Source organism: Crinia signifera, chromosome 9, assembly GCF_055691185.1.
Source record: "Crinia signifera chromosome 9, ASM5569118v1, whole genome shotgun sequence".
NCBI classification, from domain to species: domain Eukaryota; kingdom Metazoa; phylum Chordata; class Amphibia; order Anura; family Myobatrachidae; genus Crinia; species Crinia signifera.
This window is the reverse complement of record NC_139225.1, coordinates 14,748,321-14,774,832: the sequence shown is the minus strand read 5'-3', so window position 1 is coordinate 14,774,832 and position 26,512 is coordinate 14,748,321. Positions and strand designations below refer to the sequence as shown.

Here is a 26,512-nt window from a genome sequence, read left to right as displayed (position 1 = left end):
CCCTAAAAGATGCCCTCTCCCAACTTATCTTGGTCCTACACCATTGGGGCACACCCAGGCCATTGTGCTAGGCCCTTCCCTCCATTCCCCTCCTACACTCTGTGTGGGCCAATTCCTGGTTCTTCTACAAATGCCCCCTCTTAGACCCTTATTCAGATCTGGTCGCAGTACAAATTTGTTCTCAAAATGGGCAAAACCATGTGCACTGCAGGTGGGGCAGATGTAACATGTGCATAGAGTGTTACATTTGGGTGGGGTGTGTTGAAACTGAAATCTAAATTGCAGTGTAAAAATAACGCAGCCAGTATTTACTCTGCACAGAAACAAAATAACTCACCCAAATCTAACTCTCTCTATACATGTTAAATCTGCACACCCCCCCCCCCGCAGTGCACATGGTTTTGCCCATTTTGAGAACAAATTTGTACTGCGATCAGATCTGAATAAGGGCCTTAGTGTATGAACCGTACACATGGTGGAAATTGGGCCGAGCTGCCCCCAGGTGGACAAAAGCCATCGTAGCATGTCTCCAATCAAGCAGAGAACATTTACACAATGGTATATTCTAGTAAAAACAATTACACCCATATTACCAGCAGGGTCAGTGGCTATGGGGTACCCCAATTCCCACCTTTACCCTGTGAGGTCATCGCTGTCACCGTCCAAGTGGGCTCAGAGGGACGCTAGAGTGGCACAGCTGGGTTCCTACCCACAGTTTGCTGCGAGCCCAGGCACGCACTGTTCCGCCCCCTAAGCGACTGTTCATGAATTAAAGGCAGTTTCGGAATAACCAGGCCGTTTTGTTCCCATCCCAGGTCATTGAGAATTGTCCTGTGACTGGAATCCAGGTGAAGACCGATGACTTTGGGGTGAAGAGGGTTGTGGCTGTGGATACGGAACATGGGACCATACGGACCCCCTGCGTGGTTAATTGCGCAGGTATCGGATGCGCTGCGTGCATAATCTGTAATGCTTGGCGTCTCCATGTTATATGTGTAGCGTCCATCGCACATTGGACGTGCATCCTAGTAATAAAATTCGGTACTTGTTTCCTAGCACGGCCACAATCGCGGGCATCGTGTGTAATTTTTAGTGGTATACGACGCGACCGACGCGATGCCCCCGATTTTCCCATTGAAATGCATTGAAAACAGTAAAAATCGGGTCGGTCGCGTCGTATGCGGCTAAAAAAGGCTTAAATGGTGCAGACGCGATGCCCACGATTTCCCCATAGGAAACAATGTTAAATGGCTCAATTCACCCGCGATGCCCCCGATTTCCCATAGGGAACAATGTTAAATGCCTCAATTTGACCAATTCATCATAGGGAAGAATGGTAAATGGGCCAGAAAGCCCCAAAAGCACCCCAGAACAGTGAAATGTACCCCCAATAGTAGTTTACGCCACCCCACGATCAACGGGAACCCGAAGCGTGGCGAGCGCAGCGAGCCCGTGCGGGGCGGCGGTACGCGTCCTCCGACCTTTTCATACCCCCACTATCCATGTCGGCGTGGAGTTGAGAATAGAATAGTGTGGCGAGCGCAGCGAGGGGACGCAGATACCTTTACAGGTAAACGCGTCCCTTCGCGGGCTTCACAGGTATCTGCGTCCCCTCGCGGGGCTCGCTGCACTCGCCGCGCTTCGGGCTCGGTGGCTCGCTGCGCTCGCCACACTATTATATTCTCAACTCCACGCCGACGTGGATAGTGGGGGTATGAAAAGGTCGGAGGACGCGTACCGCCGCCCCTCGCGGGCTCGCTGCGCTCGCCACGCTTCGGGTTGGCGTTGATCGTGGGGTGGCGTAAAATACTTTTGGGGGGACATTTCACTGTTTAGGGGTGTTTTTGGGGCTTTCTGGCCCATTTACCATTGTTTCCTATGGAAAATCGGGGGCATCGTGGCTAAATTGAGGCATTTAACATTGTTCCCTATGGGGAAATCGCGGGCATCGCGTCGCGGCCATCGCACCCGATTGTTTAGTGCATGCGATGGCCGCGATGCCCACGATTTTTCCTCACGATGCCCACAATCATGATCGTTGTGGCCGTGCTAGGAAACAAGTACCTAAAATTCATGTGTGACTGCAGCATTAGGCTGATATCCTGTGATACTTTGTTTTAGGTGTCTGGGCGAGAGCTCTTGGAGAAATGGCTGGAGTCAACGTTCCGCTCGTTGCTATGCATCACGCCTACGTCGTCACTGAGAGGATAGAGGGGATACAGGTAATATCACTTCATTTCCTCGTCTAGTCCTAGCTATGGGTCGGTATGGCACAGCTGGGACCAGGCAGCAGAGCAGCCATTTTGTCAGTGCCCTGCGTGACTGTGGAGACTGAGGCGTGAATACATCAGCACAGAATAAATACAGAATGATTTCCCTGTATTGATGAGGAAGTGAAGGCAAATGTGCAGGTAGAACCTATAGAGGTGCGTTCAGGCAGCAGCAGAGATGTAAAACATCAATGGATCTCCCAGACAAAGATGGCCGCCGTTACCTCAGCTCAGCAGATGGCTCAGGATGTTGTGTACAGTAGGAGAATGCACGCAGTAGTTTTGGATCATGCTCAGTTTACCATCTCCTTAAATATCTCCATGAGAGACTAAAGCAATAATATGGGATTAAACGGCTAAAACTGGATACGTGGTTCCTAATACAACATAAATGTGACTGGAGCAATAGAACTCGCGCTCCATTTGCCAGTGTGCATTCTGTGTGCGGGTATGTACATAGCACCTTACTGTGGGAGGAACTGGTGCGCTAATTACGCTCACTTTATCCGGGTGTAGCGCAGCGGCTTGAATCACAATATGCTATATAGATGTTTATGGCGGCGTGTCTGTGGCGTAAACCTGAGGTAATTTTTTTTACACATTGCATATTAATCCTTATTAGCGGACTGCTAACGAGCTGGGGAGTAATTAGCACATTTTGCAGCCTGATATGGAGCTCATGCGTCTGTCACTTGGCTTCTCCGCGCATCCATGTGTTCAGATTAGGGGTTTATTCCTAGCATTGGCGGCAGTGCACCGCACGTCTAAACTCATTTCCTTCACATTTCGCTCTGCCATTTTATTTTTAGAACATGCCAAATGTACGGGACCACGACGCCTCAGTGTATCTGCGTCTCCAAGGTGACGCTCTGTCAGTGGGAGGATATGAGTCAAACCCGATATTCTGGGAAGAGGTGAGACGGTGGCTGCTGTTACAGAGAGGAGCAAAAGGGGGCCAATGGCGGCGAGTGTAATTACCGGTCGTTATCCCATGGCGGCTTATCCGGCCCTGTGTCACCAATACACTTTTTTTGCGTTGTCTCCTCTTTGTATAAGTGAAATAAGCTTGTCCATCTTCAGAGGACGTTATCCATCTGCAGATTGGCCCTTATTCTGGTTCACTCGCAAATGCAAATTCTTTCCCAAATGGTCAAAACCATGTGCACTGCAGGTGGGGCAGATGCAACTTGTGCAGAGAGAATTAGATTTGGGTGGTGTTTTACTTCAAAGTAAGATCTATATTGCAGTGTAAAAATAAAGCAGCCAGTATTTTCCCTGCACAGAAACAAAATAACTCACCCAAATCTAATTCTCTCTGCACATGTTACATCTACCCCACCTGCAGTGCACATGGTTTTGTCCATTTGAGAAGGAATTTGTCTCTTTGCGAGTGAACCAAAATAAGGGCCATTGGGGCAGATGTATTAAGCCGTAACAAGAGATAAATGCAAGGGTGATAAAGAGAGATAAACATCCAGCCAATCAGCTCCTTCCTGGCTTTTTTTTTCAAACACAGGCTGTAACATGTCAGGTGATTGGCTGGACGTTTATTTATTTAGCAAAACGTTCGGTATCACCAGGTGCAGCTGCTGATTTCTGTCGCCCCTGGATACGACTCAGAGCTGTTGTCCTCTTGGGGAAGCTGTTTTGATCTGAGGGGAACAACATGAAACAAACGTGCCCGGTGATATAAAAACATTGGTAAAAAGCACAGACAAATGCTAGACCTTACACAAACCAATGTGTTACGTAATATGGAGACATTGAATGCCGAGCAACTGCCATTGTTAAGGCTTTGGGGGAGATTTATGTAGTTTCGGAGAAAGATAGATCGTTGGGAAATTACCCAAAGCAACCAATCAGCTTATAAAGGTGGGAACACGCTTAGTGATGTATATTCCAGTCGGGATAGCGGACAACGAGAGCCTGCATTAGCACGTGCGGCGTGGAACGTCACCTGGAGCACGGCAGTGCTAGCAATGTCTTCTGGTTTAGCCAGCAGTTGGGCCGACCAGAAGATATCGCTAACGACGGCAGAGTTGTACAAACTAAATTATATGGCCGATATATCGGGGTGGTATATCGATGATATATCGTATAGTGCGTAACTGGCTTTAGCGTCATAACAAATAAATGACAGAACAACTTTGGACAGTTTTCCGCGTTCTCTCCCCAATGCTTGGTCCATTCCCCCCTTAGAACGAGGATATGAAATGAAAGGCGCCGCTATCTTCCCCCAATCACAGCATCCGCCTGTTCTCTCCTGTAAGGTGTCGGATAAGTTTGCCTTCGGCCTCTTCGATCTGGACTGGGACGTCTTCATGCAGCATATCCAGGGCGCAATCAACAGGGTCCCATCGCTGGAGAAGACGGGCATCAAATCCACCGTGTGTGGCCCAGGTGAGCGGTGCCCACCTTATACACTGCGCCAGCCGGTCAGCGTACAGACATGTAATCAGTCTTCTGGTAGGCTGGGACTTGTAGGCCGGGGGTAAAACACATCTTTATGAATCTGAGATGATATTACAATACAGTAAGTGCCTGGCTGCTGCGGGTATGAGTGATACCATAGAGTAGTCTGGTTGGGTCTCTGACCCGTGTGATGTCACACCTCATGGGTGGCGGATGCTGAGCGCACAGCCTAGGGCGATAGCCTATTAAGCACCAGGGGGTGGGATTTCTCTCCCATCCATTTTTGTTTGTTCAGTGTGTTCCTGCACGTTACAGATTATTTATTCTGTCCTTCCGGCCTCGTTTGGCACCTGTAGGTACCTGGCTGCCCATGGCTGCGTATTGTGGGCTGTGTAATGGATCCAGCCTGTCACTAGGTGGCAGCAGATAGCAGGGGATGTGTAGGAGATGCTCCCTTGCTGCACCAGCATACTGATACGTTATGTGTCCCTATGTGCTTTGTGGCTGCTGTCCTGTTATACGTTATTGATTTGTTCTGTTCTGATTGATTGTTCCAAGTCTCTGAGGGAAATGGGGTCAGCTGCCAGGTGGTGTCTCTCATACCCTGATAGCAATGCTGTGAGAGTGCAGCTCTCCCGTGTTTGGGTGTGGATCGTGTTGTCGACCCGACTTAAGTCGACAGTCATTGGGTCGACAGACAGCAAGGTCGACAGGGTTCTAGGTCGACATGGGTGAAGGTCGACAGACAGCAAAGTCGACATGGGTGAAGGTCGACAGGTGTCTAGGTCAACATGGGACATGTTGACATGGGTTAGGTCGACAGGTCAACATGGGTTTTTTCCACTGTTTTACCTTTTTACCCGAATGTCGACACAGTCGACATGGACACAGTTGGAAGTCAACCGCAGCGCTCGCTATGCTTCGGGCACGGTGCCTCGCTGCGCTTGGCACACTATTTTATTCTCCCACCACGCCCTACTAGATGGTAGAGCACGAAATATCGCCTGTCGGCACATGTCAGCTCATAAAACAGCGAAAAAACCCATGTTGACCTGAAGACCTAACGCATTTGTTGACCTAAAACCATGTCGACCTTGTCCCATGTCGACATAGACAACTGTCGACCTTCATCCATGTCGACCTAGAACCCTGTCGACCTTGTTGCCTGTCGACCCAACGGTGTCGATTCAATGACTATTGACCTAATTGTATATTATATGTAACCCCCAGATCAGCCTGAGCTGACGCCACACACCCTCCACTTACACGCTCAGCAAGCCTAGCGTTTATCGATAATCAGCCACTGAGCAATCAGGTCTGAATTACCCCCAATTGTGTAGTGTAATGAGCGTCAGGGCACCCGTTACCATCAGTAGCTGCAGCTGGTTGGCTACATAGCGCCACCACAGAGACCGGTCCTGCAATCAGTGACCCCATGCAGCCGTGTCTGTATTTCTGTGACACTGTGACCCGGCCTCGCCCCACTCCGGCCCCAGTCCTGTATCCCCTGTACTGTACGGTAGGCCACTGGCCGCGGGGGGGGGGGGTTGGTAAGTCAGGACTGCGGGGGGGGGGGGGGGGGTGGTAGGTCAGGACTGCGCGGCTGGGCCCTGGTGGGACATATTGTACCATCTCAGTCACTGATATCTAGGTCACCTCTTCTCCTCCTCACCAGATGCAACATGACACTTACATGGCATAAATGCAGCGCTGCGCTGGCGGAGGTGTGCCCAGAGCATATGGCAGCCGGTGTTCTGCCCCAGCGCCACCACCCGGCATGTATACTCACCGCTACAGTCTTACATGACCTGCCTGCTGACCTGGGGTATGTCAGTGAGTAATGAGTACACCTGTGCACCTGCCGGGTGACCTGGGACATGTGTCAGTGAGGAATGAATACACCTGTGCACCTGCCGGGGGACTTGGGACATGTGTCAGTGAGTAATGAGTACACCTGTGCACCTGCTGGGTGACCTGGGACATGTGTCAGTGAGTAATGAATACACCTGTGCACCTGCTGGGTGACCTGGGACGTGTGTCGGTGAGTAATGAGTACACCTGTGCACCTGCCGGGTGACCTGGGACATGTGTCAGTGAGTAATGAATACACCTGTGCACCTGCCGGGGGACTTGGGACATGTGTCAGTGAGTAATGAGTACACCTGTGCACCTGCTGGGTGACCTGGGACATGTGTCAGTGAGTAATGAGTACACCTGTGCACCTGCCGGGTGACCTGGGACATGTGTCAGTGAGTAATGAGTACACCTGTGCACCTGCTGGGTGACCTGGGACATGTGTCAGTGAGTAATGAGTACACCTGTGCACCTGCCGGGTGACCTGGGACGTGTCAGTGAGTAATGAGTACACCTGTGCACCTGCCGGGTGACCTGGGAGATGTCAGTGAGTAATAAGTGCACCTGTGCACCTGCCGGGGGCTCTCGGGGACTGGAGATGTGCAGCTGGCCAGAACTTTGGAGCTACATGAATATCACCTGTGCATGTGGCTCAGTGGGGCTGATTCAGCCCTGTTCGTACAGGTCCGAGCTCACTTGCTGTACAGTGTTACTTGTAATGTATGTCGGCATATTTCTGTGTGTGCAAGGCGCTGGCAGCATGAGTGACAGGGTCGGCGTGTCTGTGGGATCCCCAACATATCATGGGCATGCCCGCAAAAAGGGTAGGGCTGGCGTATGATGTCAGCGCCCACCCGGAAGCCCCAGTTTTGCTTGCAGTTGCCAAGTGAGTCCTGGGATCCGCGGCGACTGTGAGCGTCAGGAAGAGGAGGAGAAATCATTCCATGGTAAGTAAATATCAAATGAGTTTTCCTCTGAGGGGGCGCCTGTGTATTTCGCAGGGAAGTGGGGCAGCAGTGTGTGTGTGTGTGCTTCTCTGTATCGTGTGTGTGTGTTTGTGTGTGTGTGCTTCTCTGTATCGTGTGTGTGTGTTTGTGTGTGTGTGCTTCTCTGTATCGTGTGTGTGTGTGTGTGTGTACATCTCCTTATGGTGTGTATGTGTGTGTGTGTGTGTGTACATCTCTGTATCGTGTGTGTGTGTGTGTTTGTGTGTGTGTGCTTCTCTGTATCGTGTTTGTGTGTGTGTGTGTGCTTCTCTGTATCGTGTGTGTGTGTGTGTGTGTGTGTGTGTGTACATCTCCTTATGGTGTGTATGTGTGTGTGTATGTGTGTGTGTGTACATCTCTGTATCGTGTGGGTGTGTACATCTCCTTATGTTGTGTGTGTCTGTGTCTGTACATCTCCTTATGGTGTGTGTGTCTGTGTGTGTACATCTCCTTATGGTGTGTGTCTGTATACATCTCTGTATTGTGTGTGTGTGTGTCTGTGTAAATCTCCTTATGGTGTATCTCTGTAGCGCGCGCGCGCGCGTGTGTGTGTGTGTGTACATCTCCTTATGGTGTGTGTGTGTGTGTGTATATACATCTCTGTATTGTGTGTGTGTGTGTGTGTGTGTGTGTGTGTGTGTCTGTGTACATCTCCTTATGGTGTGTGTCTGAGTACATCTTTGTATCATGTGGGTGTGTGTACATCTCTGTATTGTGTGTGTATGTACAGATATGTCCATGTACATCTTGGTTTTACTGCACCATGTATGGTGCAATATGGCACACCTTGGACTCTGTAAAAGTCACGCTTTGCGATTTTTCAAAAAATTTGCTTCTCTAATCTATTACTTTATATAAGTTCTACTGCTTCAGACATTTTTTAGACTCGATCTACTTGCTAAATTTGGAAAAACAGCTAAGCCGTGTTTTACATGTTGTGACAAATTGAGAAAAAAAGCCAAGATGTATGCGTGTGTGTACATCTTATGGTGTGTGTCTGATTACATCTCTGTATCACGTGTGTGTGTGTGTGTGTGTGTGTGTACATCTCCATGTGTGTGTACATATAATAAGACATGGACCACTGGACCAGCACAGGGAGTCTACAGGAGTATGGTACAGTATCTGCGTCTCCTCCGCCTGCTCGCTGTAAGGCGCCACAGCGCTGAGCGGAGACAGATGAAAGATGCAGCCTCTACGCTCGCCCCACTCTGAGCAATTCTCTGATCGGGCTTAAAAGCTTTGTGTCAGAGGCCAAGTCTCTGCTCCAGGAATAGCCGGGATCCTTCATTCTCTCCGTCCCTTCTGTACTTCTCCTGCAAATAGCTGCTTACAGGAACCCCGCGTGTCCTCATTCCCAGCATCCCTTCTGTCCAATGCACGTTCCCATCCTGGTGCCCATATCAGAGACTTCTATATAAATACAGTATCTCATAATAGCAATGTGTAGTTGTAACCCATTCTTGGGGGCTCTCTGCCTCCTTCTCCAATGCCTGGGCCTGATTCACTGGCTCATGCGTCGCAGTGCCAAGCTGGCCAATTGTTTACCGCTGCACCAAGGCATGTACAGCACAGGTATATCTGTGTGACACAGTGTGGTACAGTACACAGTGCCGTTATATCTGTGTGACACAGTGTGGTACAGTACACAGTGCCGTTATATCTGTGTGACACAGTGTGGTACAGTACACAGTGCCGTTATATCTGTATGAAACAGTGTGGTACTGTACAGTGCCGGTATATCTGTGTCATACAGTGTGGTACAGTACAGTGCCAGTATATCTGTGCCACACAGTGTGGTACAGTACAGTGCCAGTATATCTGTGTCTCACAGAGTGGTACAGCACAGCGCCGGTATATCTGTGTCTCACAGAGTGGTACAGTACAGCGCTGGTATATCTGTGTCAGACAGTGTGGTACAGTGCAGGTATATCTGTGTCACACAGTGTGGTACAGTACAGCGCAGGTATATCTGTGTCACACAGTGTGGTATAGTACAGCGCAGGTATATCTGTGGTACAGTACAGCGCAGGTATATCTGTGTTACACAGTGTGGTACAGTACAGTGCCGGTATATCTGTGTCACACAGTGTGGTACAGTACAGCGTCAGTATATCTGTGTCACACAGTGTGGAAAAAGTACAGTCCAGGTATATCTGTCACACAGCGTTGTACAGTACAGCGCAGTTATATCTTTGTCCTACAGCTTGGTACAGCTCAGTTATATCTGTGTCTCACAGTGTGGTACAGTACAGTGCTGGTATATCTGTGTCACACAGTGTGGTATAGTACAGTGTAGGTATATCTGTGGTACAGTACAGCGCAGGTATATCTGTGTTAAACAGTGTGGTACAGTACAGTGCCGGTATATCTGTGTCACACAGTGTGGTACAGTACAGCGTCAGTATATCTGTCACACAGCGTTGTACAGTACAGCGCAGTTATATCTTTGTCCTACAGCGTGGTACAGCTCAGTTATATCTGTGTCTCACAGTGTGGTACAGTACAGTGCTGGTATACAGTATCTGTCACACAGTGTGGTACAGTACAGCACTGGTATAACTGTCATATAGAGTGGTACAGTACTGCACCGGTATATCTGTGTCATACAGTGTGGTACAGTAAAGCGCAGGTATTTTTTTGTCACACAGCGTGGTACAGTACAGCTCAAGTTTATCTGTGTCTCACAGTGTGGTACAGTACAGCGCAGGTATATCTGTGTCTCAGTGTGGTACAGTACAGCGCCTGTAAATCTGTGTTATTGTGATCGATGTGTAATAGATCAGTATTAATTCAATGCTCTATCATTCCCAGAATCCTTCACTGCTGACCACAAGCCTCTCCTGGGCGAGTCTCCGGAAGTCAGAGGCTTTTACCTGGGCTGCGGGTTCAATAGTGCAGGTAAGTATAGTGCAGCCCACATACCGCATAGTACACACCATAACACACTGCAGCAGCGATAATGTACCACAATAGGAGACTCTGACAACACATGGTGACACAACTAACCCCTGATCACAGTAACAAGCCTATGTACCTAGGAGGGCCGCCATGGGGGGCTGCTGTCCTGGATCCGGGGCCCATCTCTGACACCTAATACATATATGCACATTGTACCACACTACATGCCGCACTGCAGCGTATCATAGCACAGCGCAGGGTGTACATCTCCCCTACGTCCCCGTTGATGTGACCTTGGCTATCAGACAGTTACAGGGAATGAGTGTAATAACAGCGGCGTCCTCTGCTCTCCGCAGGTATGATGCTGGGAGGAGGATGCGGGAAGGAGCTGGCACACTGGATTATTCATGGCCGCCCAGAGAAGGACATGTACGCTTATGACATTAGGTGAGGCCTCTGTCATCAATGTTTCATCACGTGTAACCCTTGGTTATGGAGACGTGATGTCAGCGCGGGGTAGAAGCAAAATATAACCGTTTTTAACCACATGCGATGCTCGAATGCAATCTGCTGGTGGGGGTGGGGCGGAAGATACGCTTTTTCAGTGGCGTGGGGATGGGGAGAGGGGGCCGGAGGGACCGCTGACTGCGTGGGAGACGGCAGGCAGAGGGCGGCATTGTAGCTGTAGCGCTAGCGGATGGCGAGGGTCAGTCAGCGGTGGCGGGAGAAGTGTTTAAAACATTGGGCAGTCCTCTGATTGGCCTCCAAGAACTATCCGGCCAGATAACTGGCTTCTGCTGTCCCTACTGTACGTTTGTGTTTGTTTGTTTTATTGACGTTCGATTGTAAGCTCCTCCAGCCTCAGGCATTGAGATGAAACCATAAAAATGGATAACAACAGGGCGGTGCTGCGCACGGTGTGCTGTGCTGCACGGCGATGTGTGGTGCTGCGCAGCAATGTGCGGTGCTCCACGGCTTTACAGCAAATATCACGTTTTACCTTTCTGCCACCATTTTCCGTTCTATCTTGCTTTATTACGGAGCTGGCGAGCATGCCCAGCTGGGGTGACAGAATGGGGCGCTGGGGCTCCCCCCTTCCCCGTGTCACATGTGAGCAGCCGTTGGCCCACGCTCACTCCTGGGTTACAGATATTAATTACAGCTGAGCAGCCGCTAATTAGTTCCCCACTCATACAGATCTGTGACTTGGCTTCTCGGCCCCTCGCTCTCGCCTCTATTGTGCAGCCGCCGGACCCTGTGATTATTACACTTCTGCCGCGGCTGGACGATGTAATCACACAGCGAGCCGAGGCTTGTCATTAAATCTATTTCTGCGGTCTAATTATGCGTAGGGGCTAGTAACGACGGAGAGGGCACAGGATTGCCTCCTGCCCATTGTACTACAATGCCAGGGAAACTGCTATATAGAGGAGAATTCCGGGGAGGGGGGCAATGGCGGTCACCGAGCTCACTCCCAGAATGCTTTGTGCCACCGTTGAGCACAATGATTCTGTCTTGAAGGTTAACGTGATCTAACATCATAACTAATAATGATAATTACACCCGATGCATTGGTACAATGCTGGGCGGGTGTACAGCAGGTCGGCTCACTGCGTCGGATGGGTCACGGAGCTTGGTATGTTTTCTGCCTGTGTGACTATGAATGGGAATATAGAAGTTTTATCAGGGTCTGCGTTGAATACTTTTTCGTGGGGTTTTTTAATTGAAAATCAAAAGTTTTCTGAAAAAATTAAGAATGTGTGATAATGAGAATAACGCGTAAGATACGCAGTACTGGGCGCACTCCATTTATTTATGCGTGAGTCAATTATCACCTGATAACATGTATGCTGGCAGCACAGTGGCACAGAGGTTAGCATTACTCAATAAATTTGTAATCTGGCTGGGCTGTGGTCCAGATTACAAACCACAAGTCGTATAGCCTGGGCTGGGTTCATGGTGAGACAGGGCTGGGTTCATGGTGAGACAGGGCTGGGGTCATGGAGAGGGTTTGGCCATGGTGGTCATGGAGATGCTGGGTCATGGTGAGACTGGGCCCTGGTGGTCATGGAGGGGCTGGGCCCTTTTGGTCATGGAGGGGCTGGGCCCTTTTGGTCATGGAGGGGCTAGGCCATGGTGGTCATGGAGGGGCTAGGCCATGGTGGTCATGGAGGGGCTTGGCCATGGTGGTCACGGAGAGGCTGGGCCATGGTGGTCACGGAGGGGCTGGGCCCTGGCGGTCACGGAGAGGCTGGGCCCTGGCGGTCACGGAGAGGCAGGGCCATGGCGGTCACGGAGAGGCTGGGCCATGGCGGTCACGGAGAGGCTGGGCCATTGCGGTCACGGAGAGGCTGGGCCATGGTGGTCACGGAGAGGCTGGGCCATGGTGGTCACGGAGAGGCTGGGCCATGGTGGTCACGGAGAGGCTGGGCCATGGTGGTCACGGAGGGGCTGGGCCATGGTGGTCATGGAGAGGTGGCTGCAAATGTTACTGGTGACTACCAGTGGCTCATCCCTTAGCAGAGGGCATAGAGGAGTCTGAGAGGAACCAGGGGGATTATTCTGCACACTGATGGTATGCTAGTCAGCAGGGTGCTCAGCTGAGAACTGAAGTATTGGGGTACAGTATGTACAGTAGCAGCAATCCCAATGTAAGCATCTGGTAGTTATAGTACTGTAATCGTTAGATTATAGTCCGGTTAGGCTCCAGATCAGGATTCCGTCTTTATCACCATTCCATGTTGTCTAAACCAAACATGTATGAGGTCTGGTCCTGCAAACCCATAGTAGTTTTGCAAACGCCTCTGATTAACAGACAGAGGTGTTCTAGGGGGGGTGGGGAGGCAGCTTATAATATGTGATCCATCCTGAATCAGGCCCCTAGTACGGGGAGGTGTCAGAAATAGATGGAGGACTCCTTGTTGGGTAGTGAGGCCTGAAGCCAAAAAGTATAAAGCAGTTACATTACTGCCACCTGTCTCTCGTTATACCGCAGGAGATCCCGCCCCTCATTCCTGTCACCTGTCTCTTGTTATACCGCAGGAGATCCTGCCCCTCATTACTGTCACCTGTCTCTCGTTATACCGCAGGAGATCCTGCCCCTCATTACTGTCACCTGTCTCTTGTTATACCGCAGGAGATCCCGACCCTCATTACTGTCACCTGTCTCTCGTTATAACGCAGGAGATCCTGCCCCTCATTACTGTCACCTGTCTCTCGTTATACCGCAGGAGATCCCGCCCCTCATTACTGTCACCTGTCTCTCGTTATACCGCAGCAGATCCTGCCCCTCATTACTGCCACCTGTCTCTCGTTATACCGCAGGAGATCCTGCCCGTCATTACTGTCACCTGTCTCTTGTTATACCGCAGGAGATCCTGCCCCTCATTACTGTCACCTGTCTCTCGTTATACCGCAGGAGATTCTGCCCCTCATTACTGTCACCTGTCTCTTGTTATACCGCAGGAGATCCTGCCCCTCATTACTGTCACCTGTCTCTTGTTATACCGCAGGAGATCCTGCCCCTCATTACTGTCACCTGTCTCTTGTTATACTGTCACCTGTCTCTTGTTATACCGCAGGAGATCCTGCCCCTCATTACTGTCACCTGTCTCTTGTTATACCGCAGGAGATCCTGCCTCTCATTACTGTCACCTGTCTCTTGTTATACCGCAGGAGATCCCGACCCTCATTACTGTCACCTGTCTCTCGTTATACCGCAGGAGATCCTGCCCCTCATTACTGACACCTGTCTCTCGTTATACCGCAGGAGATCCTGCCCCTCATTACTGTCACCTGTCTCTCATTATACCGAAGGAGATCCTGCCCGTCATTACTGTCACCTGTCTCTAGTTATACCGCAGGAGATCCCACACCCTCATTACTGTCACCTGTCTCTTGTTATACCGCAGGAGATCCCACCCCTCATTACTGTCACCTGTCTCTTGTTATACCGCAAGAGATCCCACCCCTCATTACTGCTACCTGTCTCTTGTTATACCATAGGAGATCCTACCCCTCATTACTGTCACCTGTCTCTCGTTATACCGCAGGAGATCCTGCCTCTCATTACTGTCACCTGTCTCTTGTTATACCACAGGAGATCCTGCCCCTCATTACTGTCACCTGTCTCTTGTTATACCGCAGGAGATCCCACCCCTCATTACTGCTACCTGTCTCTTGTTATACCATAGGAGATCCTACCCCTCATTACTGTCACCTGTCTCTCGTTATACCGCAGGAGATCCTGCCTCTCATTACTGTCACCTGTCTCTTGTTATACCACAGGAGATCCTGCCCCTCAATTCGGTCACCTGTCTTTTGTTATACCGCAGGAGACCCGGCCCCTCATTACTGTCACCTGTCTCTTATTAAACCACAGGAGATTCCACCGTTCATTGACCAATGAGAATCGCTGGATCCGGGAGCGCAGCCACGAGTCGTATGCCAAGAATTACTCGGTGGTGTTCCCGTATGATGAGCCTCTGGCTGGAAGGAACATGAGGAGAGATCCATTGTATGAGGTAATCGGGATTTTCCATTGCGTTTCTGCAAGTTACTTGTTTAATATATTCATTAATGATATAGGAAGTGACATATGGGGCAGATGTATGAAGCCTTAACAAGAGATAAATCCAAGGGTTGTAAAGAGAGATAAACGTCCAGCCAATCACCTGCTAACTGCCATGTTACAGGCTGTGTTTGAAAAAGTCAGTAAGGAGCTGATTGGCTGGACGTTTATCTCTCCTTATCACCCTTGCATTTATCTCTTGTTAAGGCTTAATACATCTGCCCCAATGTGAGTAAAATTGAGTAAGGAAATTAACTCAAGAGAGGATGTGGATACACTACAGAGTGACTTAATTAATCTGGAAAGGTGGGCGGAAAGGTGGAAAATGCAGTTTAACGCTGATAAATGTAAAGTAATTCATTATGGGAACAAAAATGAACAAGCTACTTATAGACTAAATGGAGTTATTATAGGGAATTCTGCTGTAGAGAAGGACTTGGGGGTCATCATAGATGAAACATAGGGTAATAGTGCTCACTGCTCAAGTGCAGCAGCAAAAGTAAACCGGACACTCGCATGCATTAAAGGGGGAATGGATTCAAGGGATGCCAATATGATAGTGCCTCTTTACAAGGCATTGGTGAGACCACACTTGGAACACTGTGTTCAGTTCAGGGCACCGCACCTTAAAAAGGACATAAATGAATTGGAGCAGGTACAGAGAAGGGCGACTAAGCTAGTAAAAGGTCTCCAATCACTAGAATACAAAGATAGGTTAACCAGGCTGAGTATGTTTTCACTGGAGAAACGGAGGCTGAGAGGGGATATGATTAGTATTACAGATACAGGATTGGGAATCAAATGGAACTTAGACATGATTTGTTCACTAACAGGCCTATACTTAGGGGGTTATTCTGGTTGGTTTGCAAAAGCAAATTCATTCTTTAATGGACAAAACCATGCTGCACTGCAGGTGGGGCAGATGTAACATGTGCAGAGAGAGTTTTATATTTGGGTGGGGTGTGTTCAAACTGAAATCTATATTGCAGTGTAAGAAAAAAGCAGCCAGTTTTTACCCTGCACAGAAACAAAATAACTCACCCAAATGTAACTCTCTCTGCACATGTTACATCTGCCTCACCTGCAGTGCAGCATGGTTTTGTCCATTTAAAAAGGAGTTTGCAAACTAACCAGAATAACCCCCTTAGGACATGTGGGCATGTACTGAGGCTCGAGGAAAAGAAATTCCGTACTGATGTAAGAAGATGATTCTTCACCATTAGAACAGTAACATTCCGGAACTCAGTGCCCGTGGGGGGGTTACAGCAACTACTGTTAATGAAATTAAATCAAAACTGCATACATTTTTGGCCACTAATGGAATCTTATAGATATGACTAAAGGCCCCCTTATATCGCATGCGATTTATCACATGCAACTCCCGGGGAGCTGCAGGGACAATGGGAGCAGGGGACAGCAGCAGGTATGTGCCCACGACCAGAGAGAAGGGGGGGGGGGCGCAGGGAGCTGGGCAAGAAGCCACTGGGCAGGGAGCGGGGGGGGGGGGGCGGCACAGAGTCCCAGGAGCCGGGCAGGAGAAGACGATGCAGCATTAGCGCGAGTGGCGCAAGCAGCAGAGCACTTCCAAAAAAAGAAAAAGCCCATACAAATTCATAGGAAGCCATTGATTGGCTGAGACCTCTCTCAGCCAATCAGCGATTGCCTGAGAGAGGTCACAGCCAATCACTGATTGGCTGAGAGAGGTCTCAGCCAATCAATGGCTTCCTATGCGTCTTCTCCTGCCCGGCTCCCCGGTACTCTGCCCCCCCCCCCCCTGCTCCCGCTGATGGCAGCGGCTTCCTCCTCTGCCCGGCTCCCTGCGCCTGATCCCTCCGCCCGGCTCTGGTAGGTCCCCCGTTGCAGCCCGTCCGACCTCCCGACTCCGATCCGATGCGCACGGGGCCGCGCATCGGGTCGGAGGGGATGTCTCCATATGCGATTTGGGACGATTTCACGGCCCGATTCATCCGAATCAGGCAAAATCGTGCCCAAATCGCATAATGTATAGGGGCCTTTACTCAGGTCAGTAGTTACAAGCCAAATAGGTTGAACTTGATGGACTAACGTCTTTTTTCAACCTTAATTACTTTGTTACTGCACATTTCTGGTCCCATTATCCTGCCTGTTGCATCTGATGGCTCTCCCCCCACCCCCACATTCAGTTCCAGGGCTCACAGTTGCTGTGCCGCTAGTCTGCAGAACATATAGGGTAGTGGCTGTGCCTTTAGTCTGCAGAACAGGGATAATGCTGTGCCTCTAGTCTGCAGAACATATAGGGTAGTTGGCTGTGCCGATAGTCTGCAGAACATATAGGGTAGTGGCTGTGCTACTAGTCTGCAGAACATATAGGGTAGTTGGCTGTGCCGATAGTCTGCAGAACATATAGGGTAGTGGCTGTGCTACTAGTCTGCAGAACGCGGATAGTGCTGTGCCGCTAGTCTGCAGAACATGGATAGTGCTGTGCCGCTAGTCTGCAGAACATATAGGGTAGTGCTGTGCCGCTAGTCTGTAGAACATATAGGGTAGTGGCTGTGTCGCTAGTCTGCAGAACATATAGGGTAGTGCTGTGCCGCTAGTCTGCAGAACACGGATAGTGCTGTGCCGCTAGTCTGCAGAACACGGATAGTGCTGTGCCGCTAGTCTGCAGAACACGGATAGTGCTGTGCCGCTAGTCTGCAGAACATATAGGGTAGTGCTGTGCCGCTAGTCTGCAGAACATATAGGGTAGTGGCTGTGCCGCTAGTCTGCAGAACATGGATAGTGCTGTGCCGCTAGTCTGTAGAACATATAGGGTAGTGGCTGTGTCGCTAGTCTGCAGAACATATAGGGTAGTGCTGTGCCGCTAGTCTGCAGAACATATAGGGTAGTGGCTGTGCCGCTAGTCTGCAGAACATATAGGGTAGTGGCTGTGCCGCTAGTCTGCAGAACATATAGGGTAGTGCTGTGCCGCTAGTCTGCAGGACATATAGGGTAGTGCTGTGCCGCTAGTCTGCAGAACATATAGGGTAGTGGCTGTGCCGCTAGTCTGCAGAACATATAGGGTAGTGGCTGTGCCGCTAGTCTGCAGAACATATATGGTAGTGCTGTGCCGCTAGTCTGAAGAACATATTGGGTAGTGCTGTGCCGCTAGTCTGCAGAACATATAGGGTAGTGGCTGTGCTACTAGTCTGCAGAACACGGATAGTGCTGTGCTGCTAGTCTGCAGAACATATAGGGTAGTGTCTGTGCTACTAGTCTGCAGAACACGGATAGTGCTGTACCGCTAGTCTGCAGAACATATAGGGTAGCGCTGTGCCGCTAGTCTGCGGAATATATAGGGTAGTACTGTGCCGCTAGTCTGCAGAACATATAGGTTAGCGCTGTGCAGCTAGTCTGCGGAACATATAGGGTAGCGCTGTGCCGCTAGTCTGCAGAACATATAGGGTAGCGCTGTGCCGCTAGTCTGCAGAACATATAGGGTAGTGCTGTGCCTCTAGTCTGCAGAACATATAGGGTAGTGCTGTGCCGCTAGTCTGCAGAACATATAGGGTAGTGCTGTGCCTCTAGTCTGCAGAACATATAGGGTAGTGCTGTGCCGCTAGTCTGCAGAACATATAGGGTAGTGCTGGTTGTTGAACTACACATTCCATCATGGCCTGCATTAGTTATAACATGGCCAAATAGCAAAACGCTACTCTTTACCTAGAAGGGCGCCCACGATTTTGATCGTGGGCATCGTTAGTAAAAAAAAATCGAGTGTGATGCGACCGACGCGATGCCCGCGATTTCCCATAGGGAACAATGTTAAATGTCCCAATTGACCCGATTTTCCTGTTCAATGTCTCAATTGACCCGATTTTTCCATAGGAAACAATGTTAAATGGGCCACAGAGGCCAAATAGGCACCCTGAAGTGTGAAATGGCCCCCACAATTGTTAACGCCACCCCACGATCAACGTGAACCCGAAGCGTGGCGAGCGCAGCGGTACGCGTCCTACGACCTTTTCATACCCCCACTATCCACGTCGGCGTGGAGTTGAGAATAGAAAGTGTGGCGAGCGCAGCGAGCCACCGAGCCCGAAGCGTGGCGAGCGCAGCGGACAGCTGTGAAGCCCGCGAGGGGACGCGGATACCTGTGGCTTCGGGCTCGGTGGCTCGCTGCGCTCGCCACACTTTCTATTCTCAACTCCACGCCGACGTGGATAGTGGGGGTATGAAAAGGTCGTAGGACGCGTACCGCCGCCCCTCGCGGGCTCTTTGCGCTCACCACGCTCCGGGTTGACGTTGATCGTGGGGTGGCGTTAACAATTGTGGGGGCCATTTCACACTTCAGGGTGCCTATTTGGCCTCTGTGGCCCATTTAACATTGTTTCCTATGGAAAAATCGGGTCAATTGAGACATTGAACAGGAAAATTGGGTCAATTGGGACATTTAACATTGTTCCCTATGGGAAATCGCGGGCATTGCGTCGGTCGCATCGCACCCGATTTTTTAGTGCATGCAATGCCCGCGATGGGCGCCCTTCTAGGTAAAGAGTACCAGCAAAACTGTACCAAGGCATGCTGGGATGTGTAGTTCAAGAACATCTGGAGTGTGAAGGTTAGTCATCCCTGTGAGCCGTAGCTGGTGACCCTTCTCTCCCCCATGCTGACCACATATATGACCTCTCTGTACAGGAGCTGCTCCAGCAAGGCTGCGTATTCCAGGAGAGGCACGGCTGGGAGAGGCCGGGGTGGTTTACCCGTGACGGTCCAGCTCCGGTGAGTACTCCTGCCCATCCTCAGGTGAGGTGCATGGGAACGGCCGCACTCCTCCCTACTTGTGTCACTTCAGCGCTCCCACCCTAAAGCCACCCGCAGGGGTGTGTAACCTCGCCCCCTGTCACACCATGCAGTTCCTGGGGAGCTGGATGCTCTGCGGTGCAGGGTGCAGCATATTGCACAAGGGCAGCGCAGTGGGGAGATGAGCGCGATGTCAGTGTCCCCAGAGCAGGACACCGAGGAGGTGATATAATATATCTGTTACCTGTGCAGGTCCTGGACTATGATTACTATGGGGCATATGGGTGCCAGCCTCACCAAGACTACACTTACAGCCGGCTCCTGGGGGAGGAGTACACCTTCAGCTTTCCACCCCACCATGACGCGGTAAGTGAATGGCGCCAGGCAGAAATGCGCACACGGCGACAGGTGCATTATGGGTGGAGCATCTGCCAATATATCTGTAGGGGCATCATCCTATTAATCGCATCGGATACAGGGGCTTCCGGCAATGTGTTATGTTAGGTACACACCAGAACGATGATGATCATGAGCAGATGGTGAGATGACCATACGATGGTCGCGCGATCTGCTGGGACACACCATCTGCATCCAATCCTACCCGATTCTGATCTGTACCCAGTTCCAGCATCGGATCAGAATCGGATCTAAATCATGCCCAATTTACATACAATCGGTCGAGTTTGTATCAAATTTATGGGAACAGAGGCCAAATTGTTCTGGTGTGAACCCAGCATTAGACAGGTCACTAATACGTCATCAGACCGCGCATGTGGGGGGAGGTTACAGGAAAGTGCAGAGAATGGCGCGGTAATCTTTCCTGTCCTATGCGTGTACCCAGGAGGCCCCCCGGGTGATCTGCCAGGGGGAACCTGAGTGTAGCACAGATATGTAATGCTCTCCGTGTATAGATTGCTGAAATCACTATGGCCACTTCCCGCATGCCAAGCCTGAGATGGCACTCTGTAACGGGTGTACCTTCGTGTCTGCCCTGGCACACTGCCCGCCTGTGGTGTGTGTGTGTATCACTAACTGCAGCACATGATTGGGATACCCTTCCAGCATTGAAGGGGTTAATGCCCCCTGTGCTGGGATTCATTATGGCGGGGGTGTGTGTGTGTGTGTGTGTGGGGGGGGGTAGTGCGTTAATAATGAGCGTTTCTCTCCTGGCAGCATGATGAGAGCTGAGGAACAGTGCGTTAGGGGGAGAGACTGCGCCTGTGACAGGATGACAGACAGATCCCGGTTATAATTAGCCAGCCAGAGTCTATGTATGGAGCTGTCACATATGGGAGATGGGAGAGGGGGGGATGTATTATTTAGCACATCAGCAGCCCTGTGTTCCGGGGTCCAACAAGCGGCCATGAAAGGGATACACGCGTACAAAGCTTCCCGCGTCCTTGTCACCCGACAGAAAAGTTTTGGATGAGTCACTTCAGAGTTTATTTCGGTCTCTGCTTCTCGCTCGCTGCACAGACCCCCCCTTCCCCCCCCCGCCCATCGATGTTCATCTGTTGTGTTTGACATGCTGTCATTTCTAGATCAGGAGAGAATGCGTTATGTGTCGGAACGCCGCCGCGGTCTTCAACATGTCCTACTTCGGAAAGTTCTACCTGGTGGGGCCGGATGCCAAGAGAGCGGCTAATTGGCTGTTTACTGCAAACATCGATAAGGCCCCAGGTAAACGCTGAGGAAGATAGTGTGATGCTAGGTATACAGCACGCCGGGGCTGGGTATAGGGCACGCCGGGGCTGGGTATAGGGCACGCCGGGGCTGGGTATAGGGCACGCCGGGGCTGGGTATAGGGCATGCCGGGGCTGGGTATACTGCATTCCAAGGCTGGGAATATGGCACGGCAGGGCTAGGTATACAGTATGCCAGGGCTGGGTATATGACATTCCAATGCTGGGTATACAGCACGCCAGGGCTAGATATACGGCACCTGTCTGGCTCCTCCCATCCCCTTATATCTCCTGGGTCACTTGTTCTCTATAGCTGGTTGTCAGTGTCCGGCTCCTCCCACCCCTTATCTCTCCTGGGTCACTTGTCCTGTATAAGCTGGTTGTCAGCGTCCGGCTCCTCCCACCCCTTATCTCTCCTGGGTCACTTGTCCTGTATAAACTGGTTGTCAGTGTCTGGCTCCTCCCACCCCTTATTCCTCCTGGGTCACTTGTCCTGTATAAGATGGTTGTCAGAGTCTGGCTCCTCCCATCCCCTTATCTCTCCTGGGTCACTTGTCCTGTATAAGCTGGTTGTCAGTGTCCGGCTCCTCCCCTCCCCTTATCTCTCCCGGGTCACTTGTCCTGTATAAGCTGGTTGTCAGTGTCTGGCTCCTCCCATCCCCTTATCTCTCCTGGGTCACTTGTCCTGTATAAGCTGGTTGTCAGTGTCTGGCTACTCCCACCCCCTTATCTCTCCTGGGTCACTTGTCCTGTATAAGCTGGTTGTCAGTGTCTGGCTACTCCCACCCCCTTATCTCTCCTGGGTCACTTGTCCTGTATAAGCTGGTTGTCAGTGTCCGGCTCCTCCCACACCCTTATCTCTCCTGGGTCACTTGTCCTGTATAAGCTGGTTGTCAGCGTCTGGCTCCTCCCATCCCCTTTACTCTCCTGGGTCACTTGTCCTGTATTAGCTGGTGGTCAGTGTCTGGCCCCTCCCATCCCCTTATTTCTCCTGGGTCACTTGTCCTGTATAAGCTGGTTGTCAGTGTCTGGCTCCTCCCATCCCCTTATCTCTCCTGGGTCACTTGTCCTGTATAAGCTGGTTGTCAGTGTCTGGCTCCTCCCACCCCCTTATCTCTCCTGTAACACGTTATGCATTCTCTCTGTTTATAGGTACAACGGTATATACCTGTATGTTAAACAAGCGCGGGGGTGCAGAGAGTGATCTCACCGTCAGCAGTATAACACCTGGAAGCTCACCGTCTGTTCTGGTGCCAGAATTTGAAGGTCAGTATGGAGAATGTGCCTATCAAACCATATAATACAGAAGATTTAACTTTGGAATTATTGTTGTGATCTTGTGGTTGCTTTTATATATTAGGAGGCAGAAATAGTGCATTGATATTGTCACCTGGGGAACGCAGCTGTCACCGCTACCAGAACCTGAAATCATGGGGCAGTGATAGTCTACTGGAGCCGTATACATCTGGATTACAAATTTTATACGGCTTCAGGTGGAAAACAGCACAGTCCAGATAGTGTCCGCCATGGACAAGTCACACTATGTAATCCAACAATACATAGGTCCAATAGCCACAGACTGTAGAATCCCTATGAGAAAACTTGGGGCGTTTCGCTTCCAGCAGAAGCTGGTCCAATAGCCACAGACAGTAGACAGAAGACAGAACAATGGGTCCAATATCCACACACAGAATCACTATGTGAGTAAACTTGGCGCGTGTCGCTTTCAGCAGAATATGGGTCCAAAATCCACAGACTGTAGAATCCCTGAACGCAAACTTGGTGCATTTCGCTTCCAGCAGACTCTGGTCCAATAGCCACAGACAGTAGAATCTCTATGCGTAAACTTGGTGCGTTTCGCTTCCAGCAGACTCTGGTCCAATAGCCACAGACAGTAGAATCTCTATGCGCAAACTTGGTGCGTTTCGCTTCCAGCAGACTCTGGTCCAATAGCCACAGACAGTAGAATCTCTATGCGCAAACTTAGTGCGTTTCGCTTCCAGCAGACTCTGGTCCAATAGCCACAGACGGTAGAATCTCTATGTGCAAACTTGGCGCATTTCGCTTCCAGCAGACTCTGGTCAAATAGCCACAGACAGTAGAATCTCTATGTGTAAACTTGGTGCGTTTCGCTTCCAGCAGACTCTGGTCCAATAGCCACAGACAGTAGAATCTCTATGCGTAAACTTGGTTCGTTTCGCTTCCAGCAGAAGCTGGTCCAATAGCCACAGACAGAAGACAGAACAATGGGTCCAATATCCACTCACAGAATAACTATGTAAGTAAACTTGGCGCGTCTTGCTTCCAGCAGAACATGGGTCCGATAGCCAGAGACTGTAGAATCCCTGTACGCAAACTTGGCGCATTTCGCTTCCAGCAGACTCTGGTCCAGTAGCCACAGACAGTAGAATCTCTATGCGCAAACTTGGTTCGTTTCGCTTCCAGCAGAAGCTGGTCCAATAGCCACAGACAGTAGAATCTCTATGCGTAAACTTGGTGCGTTTCGCTTCCAGCAGACTTTGGTCCAATAGCCACAGACAGTAGAATCTCTATGCGTAAACTTGGTGCGTTTCGCTTCCAGCAGACTCTGGTCCAATAGCCACAGACAGTAGAATCTCTATGCGCAAACTTGGGGCATTTCGCTTCCAGCAGACTCTGGTCCAGTAGCCACAGACAGTAGAATCTCTATGCGCAAACTTGGTGCGTTTCGCTTCCAGCAGAAGCTGGTCCAATAGCCACAGACAGAAGACAGAACAATGGGTCCAATATCCACACACAGAATAACTATGTAAGTAAACTTGGCGCGTCTTGCTTCCAGCAGAACATGGGTCCGATAGCCAGAGACTGTAGAATCACTATGTAAGCAAACGGTGCGTTTTTAATATATATATATGCTGGGCAATACTGTGTAATGTGCCTGTCACTGGGCTATTGGCACATGCTGGACAGTACTGTGTGAAGTGTCGGTCACTGGGATATTAAAATATACTGGACAGTGCTGTGTGATGTGCCGGTCACTGGGTTATAAGCATATGATGGGCAATAGAGTGTGATATGCCAGTCACTGGGATATTAGCACATGCTGTACAGTGCTCTGTGATGTGCCAGTCACTGGATATTAGGATATGCTGGACTGTGATGTGCCAGTCACTGGGATATTTGCACATGCTGGACAGTACTCTGTAATGTGTCGGTCACTGGGATATTAGGATTTGCTGGACTGTAATGTGCCGGTCACTGGGATATTAGCATATGATTGGCAGTACTGTGTGATGTGCCAGTCACTGGGATATTAGCATATGATGGTACAGTACTGTGTGATGTGCCAGTCACTGGGATATTAGCATATGATTGGCAGTACTGTGTGATGTGCCGGTCACTGGGATATTAGCATATGATTGGCAGTACTGTGTGATGTGCCAGTCACTGGGATATTAGCATATGATGGTACAGTACTGTGTGATATGCTGGTCACTGGGATATTAGCATACATAGGATGGCCGCTGTGAACAGTTATCCTAAGCGTCTGTAGTTCCCGGCGCAGCGCTCCTGACCTATGACCCGGGCTCTTCCTTCCTCCTTTGACTTTGAAGTCTTTGCTGTGATCGCTTGGTGGCTCTGTGGGAATGAACGATAACGTGTAGAAGGAGCGCGAGCCGCGTGACATACAGGATATTTATACACCGGCATTTCTCATACAGCTACATGTCCTAGATTCTCATTGTATCATTACCTTTTATTCTGTCTCACAAACCCATATTATACGCATTCCCATATAAGATAAAATACAAAGTGTTACTTCCCTTTCGTCGCAGTGCCCCCAGCCTAACACCTATCACCCCGGATGGGTGCGATGACCAGGCTGCACCCTACCAGGACTGGGGTGGGCATTGCCTGCACCCCATTACCATGGGGTTCTTCCTATACCAATCGGGCATTCCGTGTTAGTGCAGAGAAGTGATACTCAGACCCTCCTGTTCTGAAATACTCTGTGCTGATTTTAACGGTTTGATTGGATAATACATTGGGTACATAACGGCCGGGGGTAACCTGGGGTAACTGTGTTCTTGTCTTGGCAGGTGACGGCTATTACCTGGCCATAGGGGGCGCTGTAGCTCAGCACAACTGGAACCACATTATGACCGTCCTTCAAGATGAGAAATTGAACTGCAAGCTTCTGGATTGTTCCGAAGACCTTGGCATGATCAGCGTCCAGGGGCCAGCCAGGTACGTCATGGGGGCGAGGCTGTGAGACCATAGCGATGTCTAGCGTGTGTCCTGCGGGATACCTGGTGCAGCACCCTCTACTCTGTGACTACACTGGCATTCCAATGTGTCAGCATTATCTGTCATCACCACCACCACCTCCGCCCAACCCTAGTGGTAGTGGGTAGGGCATAGGTTCTGATCTATATAAACCGCCATATATAAACTCACATAGTGGTTAATTTACTTTACTGTAACTGTTCGCACTTTGGAATGAGGACACTGGCCCTTATTCAGATCTGATCGCAGTACAAATTTGTTCTCAAAATGGGCAAAACCGTGTGCACTGCAGGTGGGGCAGATGTAACATGTGCAGAGAGAGTTACATTTGGGTGGGTTGTGTTGAAACTGAAATCTAAATTGCAGTGTAAAAATAATGCAGCCAGTATTTACCCTGCACAGAAAAAAAATAACTCACCCAAATCTAACTCTCTCTGCACATGTTACATCTGCCCCACCTGCAGGGCACATGGTTTTGCCCATTTTGAGAACAAATTTGTACTTACTGCAATCAGATCTGAATAAGGGCCACGGTCACACTTACATTTTATAAGGAACCCCCTTTTTCATTCCCCCGCCCTTGCCATGCAACTGACTGCTGTGCCCGCGCTGGCACCCCTCTGCCATATGAGATGCCAGCAGCAGCTGCTCCCTGTGATAAGAAGATCTGCAGCGGGCACTTGGTTGACGTCTGCTGCGCGCCTCTCCCTCCGTGGATCAGATTAGAATGTTTTGTAGTAGATTGTCAGAGTACTTTATCTCCCGTCCTGAAGGTCTTCCTGTACGACCTGCCATGTCGGCTTAAAATCA

At 50.2% G+C, this 26,512-nt stretch overlaps 1 protein-coding gene across 3 annotated transcripts in view; it reads left to right on the top strand.

Annotated features, from left to right (window-relative positions):
• SARDH (sarcosine dehydrogenase) overlaps nt 1–26,512 on the top strand; it is a 74,359-nt gene that overhangs the window by 23,179 nt on the left and 24,668 nt on the right. For all 3 annotated transcript variants that reach the window (XM_083161117.1, XM_083161116.1, XM_083161115.1), the window contains 12 exons: nt 816–939; nt 2,122–2,222; nt 3,080–3,184; nt 4,541–4,670; nt 10,337–10,423; nt 10,780–10,870; nt 14,805–14,946; nt 19,650–19,733; nt 20,007–20,120; nt 21,296–21,434; nt 22,589–22,702; nt 25,516–25,663. In XM_083161117.1, the coding sequence (XP_083017243.1) occupies nt 816–939; nt 2,122–2,222; nt 3,080–3,184; nt 4,541–4,670; nt 10,337–10,423; nt 10,780–10,870; nt 14,805–14,946; nt 19,650–19,733; nt 20,007–20,120; nt 21,296–21,434; nt 22,589–22,702; nt 25,516–25,663 (1,379 nt within the window). The remainder of the gene's footprint in view (nt 1–815; nt 940–2,121; nt 2,223–3,079; nt 3,185–4,540; nt 4,671–10,336; nt 10,424–10,779; nt 10,871–14,804; nt 14,947–19,649; nt 19,734–20,006; nt 20,121–21,295; nt 21,435–22,588; nt 22,703–25,515; nt 25,664–26,512) is intronic.